At 53.7% G+C, this 14,984-nt stretch overlaps 1 protein-coding gene and 1 long non-coding RNA gene across 3 annotated transcripts; one reads left to right on the top strand and one right to left on the bottom strand.

Annotated features, from left to right (window-relative positions):
• The first annotated feature begins 1,513 nt into the window (after nt 1–1,513).
• LOC132513932 (uncharacterized) lies at nt 1,514–13,240 on the top strand. 2 transcript variants are annotated; one of them, XR_009538584.1, is made up of 3 exons: nt 1,514–1,868; nt 2,380–2,523; nt 12,825–13,240. It is a non-coding gene; the product is annotated as an uncharacterized LOC132513932 (long non-coding RNA). The 2 variants fall into 2 exon arrangements; XR_009538581.1 differs by lacking the exon at nt 12,825–13,240 and adding an exon at nt 3,367–3,667.
• Nucleotides 6,267–7,446, bottom strand: C2CD4D (C2 calcium dependent domain containing 4D). The gene has a single exon (XM_060142352.1). The coding sequence runs from the start codon at nt 7,406–7,408 to the stop codon at nt 6,332–6,334; it is 1,077 nt and encodes a 358-aa protein (XP_059998335.1). The 5' UTR covers nt 7,409–7,446; the 3' UTR covers nt 6,267–6,331.
• Nucleotides 13,241–14,984: the final 1,744 nt, after the last annotated feature.

The raw sequence follows: 14,984 nt of genomic DNA, 5'->3' as shown, positions 1-14,984 counted from the left end.
GGGAGGAATGTGCTGGGGTGGTGGGCAAGGGCGGTGGACAGGGTTCTATTGCTTTCTCGCCGACCCTTTGTCATCCCTAAAGGCAGGACGGCTTCCTCCGTTGCTGAATGAACAGAAAAAGGTGGAGTGGTCAGCCTCCCACTGCTGCCTGGGGTCCCAGCCAGATGAGCAGTGTCTGCCTTTTCTCCCAGGGGGCGCTCACACTTGGGACGTGGACCCTTCCTCCCTCCAGCTTCCCTGACTCTGCTCCCCTCTCCTCCCCCGTCCCAGCCGTCTCTTCCTTCTTCAGCTCTCCCCTTCTTTCCCCTCTCTGTGCTTCCTGTCTCTCCCCCTTCCTATTTCTCCTCCTCTGTCAGGTCCCCAGCCCCTCCTCCCATTTCTCCTTCAGTCTCTATGGAGACCTGTCCTTTCTCACCAGCCTGCCTTCCCCTGCCGACTCATCTTTCTCTCCTTCTCTCTTTGCTTGCCCCTCCTCCCTCCTCACTTCCCGACCAGTCTCTTGCCATCTCTCCCTCTCCTCTAAACCTCCTGGCAGCCCCTTCCACCTGCCTGCAGGGCCCTAGGGCCTCTTACCCTGCGAGGCTCGGTGGTGTCTCTGTGGGGCCCTGTCCATGGGGCAACTCCCTTGGTGCCGTCCTTGCTGCCCTGGCTGCCCAGGAGGGCAGGGAGCAGGGCCCAGGGGAGGGAAGAGGGAGGAGGGAGGGAGCACCTGGCCCAGCATCAGGCAGGGGAAAGGAGTGGCTGGCAGAGCATCCTGGCATCAGGAGGGGACAAGGGGAGAGACGGGAGGAACAGAGTTTGGAGGCTTGAGGAGAAACAGGATAGGTGATGGGAAGGGGGCTAGCATTTATCGATCACCTTCTGTGTGCTGGGCCCTTTGCCGGTCACTTTATGTAAATCCGTGATTTTCTCCAATCCTCCCAACATCCACCATGAGGCCGGCATAGTCGCTCCAGATAACTATGTGATGCTTATAAGGTAAGTGATGCTCAAAGATAGTCATGAGTTGCCCAAGGACTTGCACAAGGACAATAAGTGGCTGAGCTGTGATTTGAACCCAGGTCTTTGTGAGTTTAGAATCATGCGCTTTCTACTTGACCAAGACAGGTGACGGGAACAGGGGAAGTGGGGAGGGGAGAGATGAAGACGGGATGGCTTATTCGGGGGATGGTGCCTCTTCTACAGGATGAGGTCAGACTCATCTCCGTGGTTCTTGGGTTCCTTGAGGCCTCTGCTTAGCCTCTGCCCTTTGCTGCCCTTCCCTAGAATTCCCTGGCTCCCTGGTGCCTCCACATCCTCCTGGTCTGCTGGGGCTGTGGGCAGGCCTGGAGGAGTGTGCTGAGGCAGAGGAGCCATGGGACAGGAGGGGAGCCACGTTGCACTGCACTAGTTGCGGGAAGGAGACCCCCCCCCCAGATTGGGCAGACCCACGCTGAGGAAGGGCTCTGTGGAGAGCTACAGGATACTGCTTCCGCGGGACCCGGATGCCACTAATCTCCTGCACAGACTCAGCCCAGAGTTTGATTAGCTGGGCCTGGCTCTCCTGCTTACCCAACAGGCCGGCTGGCCAGAGGCCAGGCTGCAGTGGGGAGGCTCCCTGGCACCTCCTCCGGCTCTCACTCCCAGCTGGTAAACAGCAGAGCAGGAGCCAGCCACGCCTCAGCCTCGTGACTGCAGCCCACTCCTCCCCGGTGCACGTGGCATCTGGCGTGGAGAGGGCAGGCAGCTGTCCCTTCCCTCACCTGCCCTCCCACCTCACCATCCTGCACTCGTGCCCCACCCTGGAACCGCACGCTCCGCTACCATCAACACCTCCGTTCCTGGGTGGCTCCCAGAGACTCCGGAGGGCTGCAGCTTACGGGACAAAGGTTAGAAGTAGAAAAGGACTTTCCAGCTCCCAGGATGGTTGACAAGGGTGCAGGGAGTGAGGAAGAGTGGAGTGGAAACTTTTGGGGACCTTCCTGTACCGAGAGTCTGAGGGCGTGTGTCTGTTCCTCTGAGACTCTGATTATCCCCGTGTCCTTTTGGTAAATGCATGGCCCACGCGTCTGTGTATACTTCTCTGCACAGAACAGGATGTTGGTCTGTTTTGGGGCTCAGCCCCTTGGGCAAGCTTGGAGTAAGAAGTAAAGCTCTCTAAAGCACCACCCAGGCCAGTGCCCAGCAGACAAGTAGAGCCAGCAAGAGGCAGAGGGGCAGGGTGCAGGGGCTGCTGGGGCAGAGTGTTGCTCTGCTGTCCCCTTCCCTGCCCACGATTGACTTTGCTTCCTCTCAGTATCCTCTCTCTGTGTCTCTGCCTGCCAACCCCTCCATGCTTACGGCTCTTCTGTTTTCTGTGCCTCGGTAGCTCATCCCTCTTTCTATTTTCTCCTCTTTCAGCCTCTCTTCCTCTGTGACTCTGGGTCCCTCAGGATCCTTCTTGACCTACCAAGCATGGGCATGGAATAGAGGCCGTGCAGAGCGCCTGGGGATGGGCACTTGGCCCTGGCATCATGCCAGGCAGCCCTGCCCACCCCAGATATGGTAGGTCTGGCTGCCTCTCTCAGCCGTGCCACTTCGTGCCACTGTGTAAGGTGGGGAGGAAGTGACTGGTGGTTGGGAAGACAGGGTCTTGGCTCTAGGCCTAAGCTAGTCTCAGGCTTCCCAGCGTATCTCTATGCCTTCCTTACCCTAAGCATGGATGGCTGGTGTTCTTTCTCCCTGGGGCAAGTAGGTACCCTGATCATCCTTTTGGGAAGTCCCCCCCTCATGCCTACACTTCCTCCCTCCTGCTCTAATCACAGATTCTTTTCTGGAGGAATCAGTCCTTTCAGAGCAGGGCAGTGGTTATTTCCTCCCCAAATACATTCTCACATTCTTATGCAAGGAAGAGGCTGATAGGGATCAGAGAATCAATTCACCCACCACGTGCCCAAGTTCCCTTATCAGGGGAATCTGAACGCCAGGGGCAAGCAGCCTGGGGGTGTGGAGGGTGGTGGTGGTGGCTTGGAACTGGGGAGCAGTCACCAACTTCTTCTTCCCTTCCTTTCCACCCCCTAGACCACAGAAACCACTTAAAGCTCGTGCAAGCCTGCCCCTCCTGGGAGGGCCTGGGGTGTAAAGGTGGAAAGTTTGTGGGGCCTGGGCAGACTGCATGCCACATACCACCTCAGCTCCATCCTTCGAGGGCCACCCGCTCTGGGAGGCCTGATCCAGTGGTTAAGAGTACCGTTTCTAAGAGGTCCATGCCTGGGGGAGACCTCAACCCACCGGAGGGACTCAGGGAGGGGGCACAGTCCCCTCAGCCATTAAAAAAAAGGACATCTCCGGCTCTATAAACATCTGTAGATCTCACAGTCACCACCCCTCCCCTTTCCTGTTACAAAGGCCACTGTGGGTGGAGGGACCGGTGGGAGTTTGACCTCAGCTCCTGGCCCTGAACTCTCCGTGTGACCCTGCCTGTGGCACTCATCTGTCAATTAACATCTGTGGTCATTTAGACTTGGACGTTGCAAGGAGGGTTGAAAAGCAGGAGCATTGATTTTTGGAGCCGAAAGACGGGTAAGAATGTAGCCTACTATTAGTCCTCAATTACCACATTGTTAAAAAGGGGACAGTAATATCTGTCCAGACTTGTGTCTGTGAACATGCTTTGAGGCCAGAGCAGTCTGCACACAGGAGGGGTTCTTACGACCTTATTTGCCCCAGGGCATGCTTCTGTGGCTTTAGTTTAGCCTGGAAGTTCCTCCAGGGACATTGTGGTCCCCATGTGGGGGTGGGGAGGGGGAGAGTCACAGCTGTGGATACTGAGCGAACTGCTCCTGACTGGAGTGGACTTGAATTCTCACCTTGCGAGCCTCCTCTGAATGGCAGGTGAGGTAGGAGGTCTGGATGGAGCCACAGTCCTAAAACTTCCCTGCAGTCAGGGCTGATCCTCAGGCAAGTTTACTTAACCTCTCTGATCTATCTTCTCCGTAAAATGGTAACAGTAGCCGCCTTACTGAGTGGTTGCAATGATTAACTGGCATAACAATAAAGTACAGAACCTACTGGTACAAAGTACTGTGGTTAAAAAGCAATGTTTCGGTCCCTCCCTCCCTCTTTCCATTCTTACAATCTTCCTTTCTTCTCTTTGTCTGACTCCCTTCCTAATCTCTCTCCTGCTTTATTTTTCTCTAGAACATATTACCAGGTGACGTTTCTACATTTTACTTATTCATTTTGTAAATTGTCTGATACCCGTGTCTGTTTTTTGTTTTGTTTTGTTTTGTTTTGTTTTTGCAGTACGCGGGCCTCTCACTGTTGTGGCCTCTCCCGTTGCGGAGCACAGGCTCTGGATGCGCAGGCTCAGCAGCCATAGCTCACGGGCCCAGCCGCTCCGTGGCATGTGGGATCTTCCCAGACCGGGGCATGAACCCGTGTCCCCTGCATCGGCAGGCGGACTCTCAACCACTGACCCACCAGGGAAGCCCCCCGTGTCTGTTTTGATCACTGCTGTATCCAATGCCCAGAACCTCCTGGCCTTCCCTAAGTATTTGTTGAAGGACTGCATGAATGAAGGGTAAATGGCCTCTACTTCTCTTTCCAGCTACTTTCAAATGGGCGTCAAATCCAGTTACTCACCAAAGGTTGTTAGGGGAGGATTTGGGACTGAAGTAGGACAGTACTAGGGATGGAGCTGGATCTATGGGTGGAATTCACAGGCTGAAAAGATCGGAGAGCTGTCATCCTGGGGAAGGAAGTGACCTGACTGGGAAGTGGCAGCTGGCACTTAGGGATATTATAGTGAGGTGATTAAGAACCCAGAGTCTAAGGCCAGACTGTCTGGGTTTGAATCCTAGTTCTACCCCTCACTGGATGAGTAAAACCCAAGGTCACACTGGATAAAAATATTAGCAATAGTACTTAACCCTCAATGGGGTTGGTGGCAAGTTGTTGGAACGGTTCCTTGCATGGCGATTATCTTGGCGCAGCTGTTAGCACCTAATATTATTTGATCAATGCTACCACCTAGTGGACATCTGGAGCAAGATTTCCCTGGTCTGGGGGGTTGAGGGTGGGGTGGGGAGGGACCTAATCAGGGGAGGGAGAAGGAACCGAGGGGTGCTCTGAATGCAAGTGTGTGTGTGTGTGTGTGTGTGTGTGTGTGTGTGTGTGTGTGTGTGTGTGTGTGTGTGTGTGTGTGTGTGTGTGTGTGTGTGTGTGTGTGTGTGTGTGTGTGATGTTAGCATTACACATGCTGAGGTTTATCTAGATCCAGCAGGCAGGCTTGGCCCTGGTTAGGGCCACCGGGCAAAATGAGAAAGCGGGGAGGGAGAAAGAAGTTGGGTTGGCACAGCGCTTCCCTTCCTCCCTCCCTCTCCCCCTCCCTTCTTTCCTCCTCCAAGCCTGGCCTGAGCCAAGAGGAACCAGCTCCAGGGAAGGTGGGGGAGAGAGAAGAAGGTCACTGCTGACGTCAGGGACATTCAGGTAGGAGGTAAACACAATGTGACCTACATTTATCCATTTTCCACATTCTGCCCCTACTCACTGGGGTAGCGTTTTCTGGGCACCCCTGAGAACAGTTCTCACAGTCCAGTGGGACCCCCTCTTCCCCCAGGACCTCAATCCCTGGGACATTCTATCTTGGTCTTTCATTACCAAGCACTGTTCTAGCTCCTGGCTCCAGCTTTACCCCCAAGGGTGGCACAGGTGTGGAAGGGACAGGCAAGAGAGAGGACACCTAAAGGCATAGTGTGCTAGTCTTACATCCACTGACTCACTCCCAAGACACGAAATTTCATGTCTCTTCAGAACAGATGGGGGGGTGGGTAGATGGGTGGGGTAGTGCTGCTTTCCCCTGTGCAGCCCCAAGGAACCCCCAGCGGAAGGTGGCTTTTGTTGGTTTCAGTCACAGAGTTTTTTTCTGGAGTGACTCAGTGATTGGAGGGCCCCCTGAAGGGGTAGGGACCTGGTTGAACAGGGAACCTAGAACCTACTCAGGCCAGACCTACTGAACTAGTGTCAGGGTCTCTCAGGAATGGAGCCCAGGATTCTTTCTGCATGTTTACCAAGCTCATCCAGGATTCCTGATGTCTGGTTATTGTGATGCTCATTCAAGTTTGAGAACCACTGCTTAAGGTCTGCTCCAAATCAGACAACTGAATGAGCTTCCTCCATCCCGTGTACGGCCAGGGCAGAGGGAGGAGGGTAGGCTGCAGATCTGAGAGCGTAGGGTGCCAACAAGTGGGAGAGATACCGCCAGAGACAAACAGATATTTTATTAGCAAAAATAAATACATGCCGGGCAGATGGAAAGAATGAGGACTGCAGACCCGCTGGAGACCTCCTGAGGAAGAGGCAGTCTCTCAGGCTACAGGCTGAGATGGGCAGGCGCCAGGGAGGCTCCGGGACCTAGCCCACCACGCAGGGTGGGCAGCAGGGCAATCAGGGGCGTCTCACACTCCCCCAGCAGCACGTCCCTGCGGAAGCCTGCTCCCCTGTCCAGCACCTTGGCCCTCAGACTGTGGGCGGCCAGGTCAGGCGGGCCGAGCCCGTCGAAGAAAAAGTCCTCATTGAAGATGGGGTTGGCGCTGCATTTGACCACGCGGCTCCGCTGGCCCCGCGCCCGGGCGCGCGGCTGCAGCCTCAGCACCACGCAGCAGCCGCCGCCGCCGCTCCCGGGGCCGGCCCGCGACCCGGGCAGGCCCTCGGCGCTCACCAGGCGCAGCCGCAGCCGCCCGGGCCAGGCCTGGTACTCGGCGGATAGCCGCAGCTGCCCGCCCAGGGGCTCGAGGCGCAGCACGCTCTCCTTGGCCGGCCGCAGCTGGCGGCACAAGAAGTCGAGGTGGAAGAGCGGCGGCGTGGGCGGCCCCGCTCGGCGCGGCGCGTACGGGCTGGTGTCGGCCGAGCTCGCCTCCTCTGGGGACAGCGAGCGCGGCCTGGGAGGCCGGGGCCGGCCGGGGCCTGGCCGCGGCGAGCCAAAGGGCGACGAGTCGGGCGACGAGGCCGTGTCGCTGTCGGGGGCCCGGCAGAGGCGCAGGTCCGGGGAGGAGACGTGCAGCCTGAACTGCGCAGGGGGCAGCCCCCCGGCCGGGGCGGGCGGCGGCGAGTGGAACAGGGACTCGCGCCGGCGCGTGTGTGGGCTCTCGGGCAGGAAGGCCCAACCTTCGCGGCCTGCCAAGTGCGGCAGCGAACAGGCCTCGGGGAGGCCGCGCCCGTCCACGTCGCGCCCGCCCACGTCGCGCCCGCTGAGGGGCTCGGCGCCGCCTGGGTCGGGGAGCCGAGGCGGGATGAAGAACTGCGGAATGCGATCGGGGGTGAGGACGTTGGGGCAGGCGCGAGCCAGCGGGCACGGGGTGCGGCGCTTAGGAAACAGGCCGGAGGGCGCCCACCGGGCCCTGGGCTCCGCGGCCCCCACCCAGTAGCCAGCTTTCTCCAAGAGCCACATGCGGTGGGGTGGGGGGGCTGAAAGTCCGAGTTGCACGAGGCCGAGAGGGTCCAAACCCAGCGTCTCAAGTGGAGGCCTGTACAAGGAAAGAAGGAAAGCCCAAGGTGGGTGATGCTGCAAACGAGCATCTGGTCTGCCGCCGTGCCCTTCTTTACGGGCCCACGGGGTGCACAAGCCCCTATTTGAGCGGGGTGGGGGGAGGATGGGGAGGGACAAAGGGCGGCAAAGTCGGGGGGTCCAGGGAGAAATAGAGGGAGCCCAGGGCTAGACAGTAACATTTTCGGATCAGGCCTCGGACATCCGAGTACACAGGCTCTCCCATTGCTCCCGCTGGTACTGAAGATGTACACCCACTTCAGAGTTAGAAGGCCTTACACACCCACTAGGAGAATAGAGTAACACCCTCATTAACAAAAGGTCTGTAGCCGCAGACACCGACCCGGGTTCGGAAGCCCCACTCCTATACACTCTCCCCCTGAAGAGACACCGCGGCCCTTGGAGGGTTCACCCCCTTCTCTCATGCCCAATCCAGAAGACTAAGGCTCTCCTCCAGTGTCTGATCTGGCGCCCCTTGGGACTACCCCCCTTTCCCCAGCACCCCATCCCCGCAGGCTGCATTCCCGGGCGGCACCGCAAGCTTCTCCAGGCTGAGCCATCCTTCGGCCCTAGCCACACCTGCCTCCTCTCGCGCCTCCTTCGCCTTCCCGAGCCGTTCCAGGCCAGAAGCAGACTCGCTGCACACTTGGCTGCTGCTGCCCTGCGAGCGAGCACTTAAGGCCGGTTCAAGGAGACGCACCTCTCGGGAGCACAGAATCCCACCCCTCCTAAAGCCCTGACTGTCCCTCTCCCTGCGTCCCAGCCCTACCGCATCCCGAGTTCTGCCGCGAGGGCCCAGCCGTTGCGCCGCCCCTCCCACTCCCCACTCCCTTTCTCCCTAGGAAACCAGTGAGCACAAAGACAGCATTGATCCTCTGCCACCCCCTGAGCTGACTCCGGGAGGCCCCGCCGCCAGCGCGCGCTTACCGCACCCCCTCGCCGCACCTCAGGGAGCGCGAGGTTCCGACTTTCTGCCTGGGAGTCTGAGCCCACGGCAGCAGGCTCGGTCAGGCGCCCAGAGTGCAGGCCTCACTGGTGGGCCGCCTCTGGGTCCTGGCCTCTGGCCAGGAGGCGTTCAGAGCCCCGGGGTGGGGGAGCAGCTTCCTCTCCAGCTTGCTACCCCAGCCCAGTCCTGGGAGGAGCTGGCAGGGGCCTCCGTTGCCTACGTACAACCTCTTTTCCTGGATAAACACAGCTCTGTCTTTGCGGCCGTCAGGCCAGCCTTCTTAACTCCTCCCTTCAGGTTGCTAGCAGCAGGCCAGTCCTGTGCCCTGGGGCCTTCTCTGCTGGGCCCTGACTGCTGGGGAGTTGGGGAGGGCTGCAGTGAAAAGGGAGACAGCCATTAGTGGGCAGTGGCCTCCATCCCTTAATGCTACGCTGGCCCCACCCAGCCCTCCTAGGTGAAAGCCACAGGCACTGCGACACAAATGGTAACTTCTGCAAAGCCCTCCTTGCTGGAATCCTGCCTTGGCCCCGTTGTTCAGTTCTGGAGACATCCCAGTTGCTCCCAGACAGAGTGATTTGTACTGACTGGTTCTCTCAATTACACTGGACCAGGGAAAAGGGACCAAGCTTGAAATTTCTGGACATAGAGACACTGAGGACAGAGCTGTTTCCATCAGTGAGTCAAGGTCAGGCTGTGTCCACCCACCCCCCCATCCTTGTCAGAAGTGTGTTAAACTGTAAACATGGAAGATGTCTCCCCCTTCCTTCCCCTCCTTGAAGGCAGATCCTAGGAGACACGGGCCACCACTGACAAGATGAGACCATCAACTGTATTCCAGGCACACTCACTATCCTTCATTCACTCCTTAGGATGTTTGCATAAGCTACTTCCTCTTCTAGGACCACTTCCCCTTCACCCTTCAGATCTGGAGGCCCTCACTGACATGCTCCCGTTGAAATTAGGGGGTTCTCTTGTCTACTTTCACAGCATCCCATACTTTTTCTTTATGGTACTGTTCACAGTTTTGTTTTGTTTTTTTCTGTGATTTATTGCTGTGATTATTTAATGTCCTCCTCCCTTAGCAGACTGTAAGCATCACAAAGACAGTGCTTAGAACAAGGCAGGTGCTCAAGCAGGATTGTTGAATGGATGAATGATATTAAGCAGAATTGTGTCTGAATTAGTTCATTTATCCCTTCATTGTGCTAGGTGCTGGGGAGACACAGAATGGGGAAGCAGACAGGCAATAACGACAGCAACAAGACAAATTGTGAAACTCAGGAAACAAGATGACTATTCTGACATCTGATACTTGAGGGTTTGGGGGGAGCAAATGTTTCTTTTATGGAGATCCCTGGTGGCACGCAGACCCTCCAATCCTGTGGCTGCTGACTCAGCTCAGCCCTGGTGTCATTTCTGGGGAGGGTGGTCTGTGTGGAGTGCTGCAGCCGAGAACTCACAGCTGTGGCATCAGTCAGGTGGGTCGGGGATCTGAGCTCTGGGACTTACTAGCTGTGTGACCTCTGGCCTGTAACTTAATCTCTCTGGGGTTCACCTTTCCCATCTGAAAAATGGAGAGAAAATACCTAACTCTCAGAGTTGGCATGAAGATTAAATAAGATCACACATGCGCATCAGTTAGGCTGACTTCTGCTAAAAGTACATGAAAAGAGAAACCCCACTTCAATCTGACTTGACAATAAGGACATTTTTGTCTTCTGTGATAAGCAGTCCAGAGGAAGGGTAGGATTTAAGGAAGTTTGATTCTGTGGCTTCATTCATTCATTCATTCATCCATAGTTATTGACTACCTACTATGTGCCAGGCACTGTATACTGCACTCTGGGGATATAGCAGTGAGAAAACAGAGAAATCTTCTGGCTAGATACTTTAGTGGGGGAAGAAAGACCACAGACAAAAATAACTGAGGAAAAAATACAGTTTATTAGATGGAAATCACTGTTGGGGAAAAAATTAAATTAGGGGAGGATCATAGAGGGTGTCAGGAGAGCACGCAATTTTACATAGTGTAGTCAAAGATGGCCACCTTGAGAATGTAACATTTCAATAGCGATATGAAGGAAGTAGGAAGGATACCTGAGGGAAAAGCATTCTAGGCAGAAGCAATGGAAATGCAAGGGCCCTGAGGCAGAAGTATGCCTGGAGTGTTCAAGGAGGCGAAGAGGCCAGTGTAGCTGGAACAGAAGGAGTGATGGGGAAGTGAGGTCAGAGAGAGCGGGGCCAGACTCTTTGGAGGCTTGTAGCATTTGTAACAATTTTAGCTTCTTTTTGTGGTGAGCTGAGAAGTGATATGACTTGACTTATGCATTAAAAGGGTTGCTCTGGTGGCTGCGTTGATAATAGAATAAAAGGGGTAAGGCTGTAAGTAGGGAACTCATATAGGAGAATATTGAAATAATCTTGGCACAAGATGATTGGGGCATGGATCTGTGTTGCGGTAGTCAGTTTCTGGATATATTCTGTAGATAGAGTCAGTAGGATTCCCTGATGGATCCATCCCCATTTAAGAGAAAGAATTATCCAAGGTTCTTGGCCTAAGCAACTGGAAGAATGGAGTTGCCATTTACTGAGAGGGGGAAATATCAGGGGCTCAGTTTTAGATCTATTAAACGAGGAGATGTCTGTTAGACATCTAGATGGAGATGTTGAGCAAGCAGTTGGATATATGAATCCGGAGCTCAGAGGAGAGGCCCAGACTGGAAGTATAAATGTGGGCACCAAGAGAAATGTAGATGGAATTTAAAGTCACAAGATTTGATGAACTGAAGGTAGAAAAGAAAAAGGATCCAAAGACCGAGTCCTGAGGGCCCAACAGTTAGAGTGGGAGAGGAGGAGGAGCCAGCTGTGCCAGATGCTGTGGGAAGGTCCGATAAAATAAGGACTGAGAGTTGACCATTAGATTTAGCCCTGCAGAGTCATTAGTGACTTTGCCGAGACCAGTTTCGATGGAGTGGTGAAGGCAAAAGCCTGATTGGAGTGGGCTTGAGAAAGAATAGAAGGAAGAGAGCAAAGACAACTCTCTGGAAGAGTTCGCTAAAAGAGTAGGGAGAAGTGGGGCAGTGGCCAGAGAGGGAGTAGCATCAAGAGAAAAAAATTTAAATGACAGAAATATGGTATGTTTGCTGATGGGAAAAATCAAATAGAAAAGGAAAACTGATAATGCAGAAGAGAGAAAGGAGAATATTTGGAGCAATATTGCCAAGTAGACTAGAAGAAATAGGTGTCATGCATAAGAAACAGAGCTAAGGGTGGTCCCCTGCCTGCTGTGTGAACAGTTCACCCACAGTTACTGGAGGGGAAGTAGAATAAATTGGTAGAGGTAGTAGGTGGAGAGGTGTGGTAGTGGGAGCTTGCTCTTTCTGAATGCTTCTGATTTCTCAGTGAAACAGGAAGCAAGGTCTTTAGCTGAGAGTGATGATGGGGGAGGAGGTGGTGCTAGGCATTTGAGTAGAGAGGACCAGGAAAGAAACAGTCGCCTAGGAAAGCAGGAGAGTGAATGATCTAGGAAACTGCAGGATGACTGCAGGGCAGTATTACGGGCCCACTTTAGGATAACGATCTAGGCTTTAAAGTGAGACCGGACAGCAAGGTTGTGTGGGTTTTCTCCAGCTGTGTTCAGCTGTGCAGTGCGCTGGGGAAAAATGGGCAGAGATTTGGATTTAGCCAGAGTTATGCTCAATCTTTGACAGTTCATTGTCCTCCTTTCTCTTGCCTTCCATTTCCTTCTCTTGGTGGATATTAAATTAAGGATGCACACAAGGGTGTACAGCAGTGGGATTGAAAACTGACCGCAGATAATCCACAACCTGGCTGTGTTAGTTGGGGTCTGGTGAGGAAAACAGCAGTTGTTAGATGGTTCAACAGAGGGAGTTTGACACAGGGAATTTGTTACCAAGGTGGTGGAAGAACAAAAAAGGCAAATAGGAAGATGAGGGCTGTCTAGCAGGATCTGTAACCATGGAGACACAGCCACTACTTGAGTTGCCTCCCAAAACAGAGAAGGGGAGAAATACCCTGACATCTCCTTACTTCCCACCTTCCAGTCTTCCACCAGCCTTCCAAAGCCAGATGACAAAGGCGACTGGGAAATGTATATTGCAGGCACTAGCCCTCTGCAGTTTAAGGCAGAGTAGGGGAAGGGTGGGGATGAGAGCCATCAAGCAAATGACTGACACACTGGGTAGCCAAACAATAAGACATCAGACCAGGAACTTGGAGATCACCTCATCTACTCTTTAGTTTTTATAGAGCAGGAAACAGACCCAAAGAGAAATGATGGCCAAACAGTAGCAGAGTTGAGACTAGAACCCAGATCTTCTATCTTAAAGAGCATGGTTCTTTCTTGTACCCCAGGGGTCTTCATAATTGAGCAGAGCTTCTCCCTTGAATGAAGGCCCAGGGTGTGGTCTCCGCACCTCTTCCAGCACCATTGCTGCCACTCAAGAACTATGTAGGTGGGCTTCCCTGGTGGCGCAGTGGTTTAAGAATCTGCCTGCCAATGCAGGGGACACGGGTTTGAGCCCTGGTCTGGGAAGATCCCACATGCCGCAGAGCAACTAAGCCCGAGCGTCACAACTACTGAGCCTGCGCTCTACAGCCGCAAGCCACAACTACTGAGCCCGCGTGCCACGACTACTGAAGCCCACGCGCCTAGAGCCCGTGCTCTCAAACAAGAGAAGCCACCGCAGTGAGAAGCCCGTGCACTGAAACGAAGAGTAGCACCCACTCGCTGCAACTAGAGAAAGCCTGCGTGCAGCAACGAAGACCCAATGCAGCCAAAAATAAATAAATAAAATAAATTTATTTTAAAAAAAAAGAAAAGGAAAAAGAACTATGTAGATGACCCAGGGCCTTGACCTCCTTTTTCTCGTCAGTGCCACTGTAGAGGGACACTTAGAGGACTGGGCAGTACAGAGTGCTTTCCTGGGTTCAAGCCAGATGAAGAGACACAGAGGGGACAGACCTTTCCTCCAGGTCAGCAGACAACTGCTACAAGACTCCCTGGGCTTTTCGGCTAAATTGTCCTGTGTCCTTGAGCGGTGGCCTCAGGCAGCATGACTTGGCCACCAATGCTCACTGTAGGTGCTAGCAGGTGATAGGGTTGGTGATATACTGTGTCTTGCAGCTCTGGCTCCTCACCCAGGACCCGTGATAAATGACCTAACTCTGTGGTCTTAGTTTCAGGAAGACCTTAGGGGCCCCTTTTTTAAGAGCTGGTATGAACTATTGATGTCCCTTGCCGTCTGGAACTGGTTGGTCTTACAATTGCCTTATTCACTCTTTGGTTTCTCTTGGCACTTGATTCAGACATTTGGAGAACACATATCCTTCAAGCAGAATAAGCTGATTCGAGCAGAATAACCTGCCACATTTGCCTGGATGGCCTGTTGGATTCCACCCCATCTGCCTATGTAGTAGCTGTAATTCCAATGAATGCACTACACATGGAATTGGTTTTTAAAGTGTGGAGGCAGAAACTCCCCTTGTTTCTGCCTAGAAAGCTGCAATACTTGGCCTCCTGGGAGAAGAGAGGCATCTGTCAAAGCCCTCGACACTAGAGAAGTATTCCAGCAGCTGATGACCTCATTCCCCTTACCAAGATCCCTGCCTGCCCACTTGGCCTTCTCCAGTCAAGGCTGACACTCCCAGCCTGGCTGTGGGGCCTTGCCTGAGAGCCTCCTACCTCTGTAGATTTCCAGCTTTTGCCTGTTTCTGTTAGAAGCTGGCCCCAGTAGAGAAGTGACAGTGTGCATCCAACCTCTGCCATCCTCAACACATGACTTCCAAAGTCATCCTGGGTGTTGACATCCAGTTTCCAGATGAGAGAAGAGAGAAGCAAGCTGTACTTGAGTTTCCAAGTACCACTGTTTCGGTTTCCTTCGTTTACTTGACTGCATAGGAAGGATAGAATATATTTCCCTTCTTCTCTTGGGAGTGTTTAAATGAAGATTAGGTCCTTTTTGACCGTGAATAAAGGACAATATGTTTTTGGTATACACTGATTTAGACTCTGGGCTTAATAGGTTATCAAAGGCAACTGTGAAAGCACAGGAGGAAGAGTTTTTATGTGAGTATATGGGGGAGGGCATAGTTGGCTGCCACAAGATTTCTTGTTATGGCCTCTAGTAAGTCTCCCGTTTTTGGAGGGCACTGGATCAAGTGCCTTCAAATCCACGTCAACCCATCTTTTGCTCGTTATTGAAGACAGATGGCTTAGGAAGTGTGTGGTCTAGTTACTAGAAAGAGAACCTTATCCACCCACCTCTCCACCACTGCTGAATTTGGGTCCAACTCTCTGACCCTGTTCCATTTCATAAAAACTTCCTTCTCTCTGATCCCCTGAATCCCAGGCCCTAGTCTCAGGTCCTGGAATCTTAGCTGAGGCCTGAACTTGAATTCTTCACTTGTCAGGATGAGGGTTTGGACACAGACCCATCCCTCCTCTGCCTATCCTCCTTTCAAACTGAGGCAGTGGCTGCTAGCTACTTACCAAACCTATTTCTCTTTCTTCTA

Source organism: Lagenorhynchus albirostris, chromosome 2, assembly GCF_949774975.1.
Source record: "Lagenorhynchus albirostris chromosome 2, mLagAlb1.1, whole genome shotgun sequence".
NCBI classification, from domain to species: domain Eukaryota; kingdom Metazoa; phylum Chordata; class Mammalia; order Artiodactyla; family Delphinidae; genus Lagenorhynchus; species Lagenorhynchus albirostris.
The sequence above is the reverse complement of the archived record's forward strand: the minus strand, read 5'-3'. Positions and strand labels throughout refer to the sequence as shown.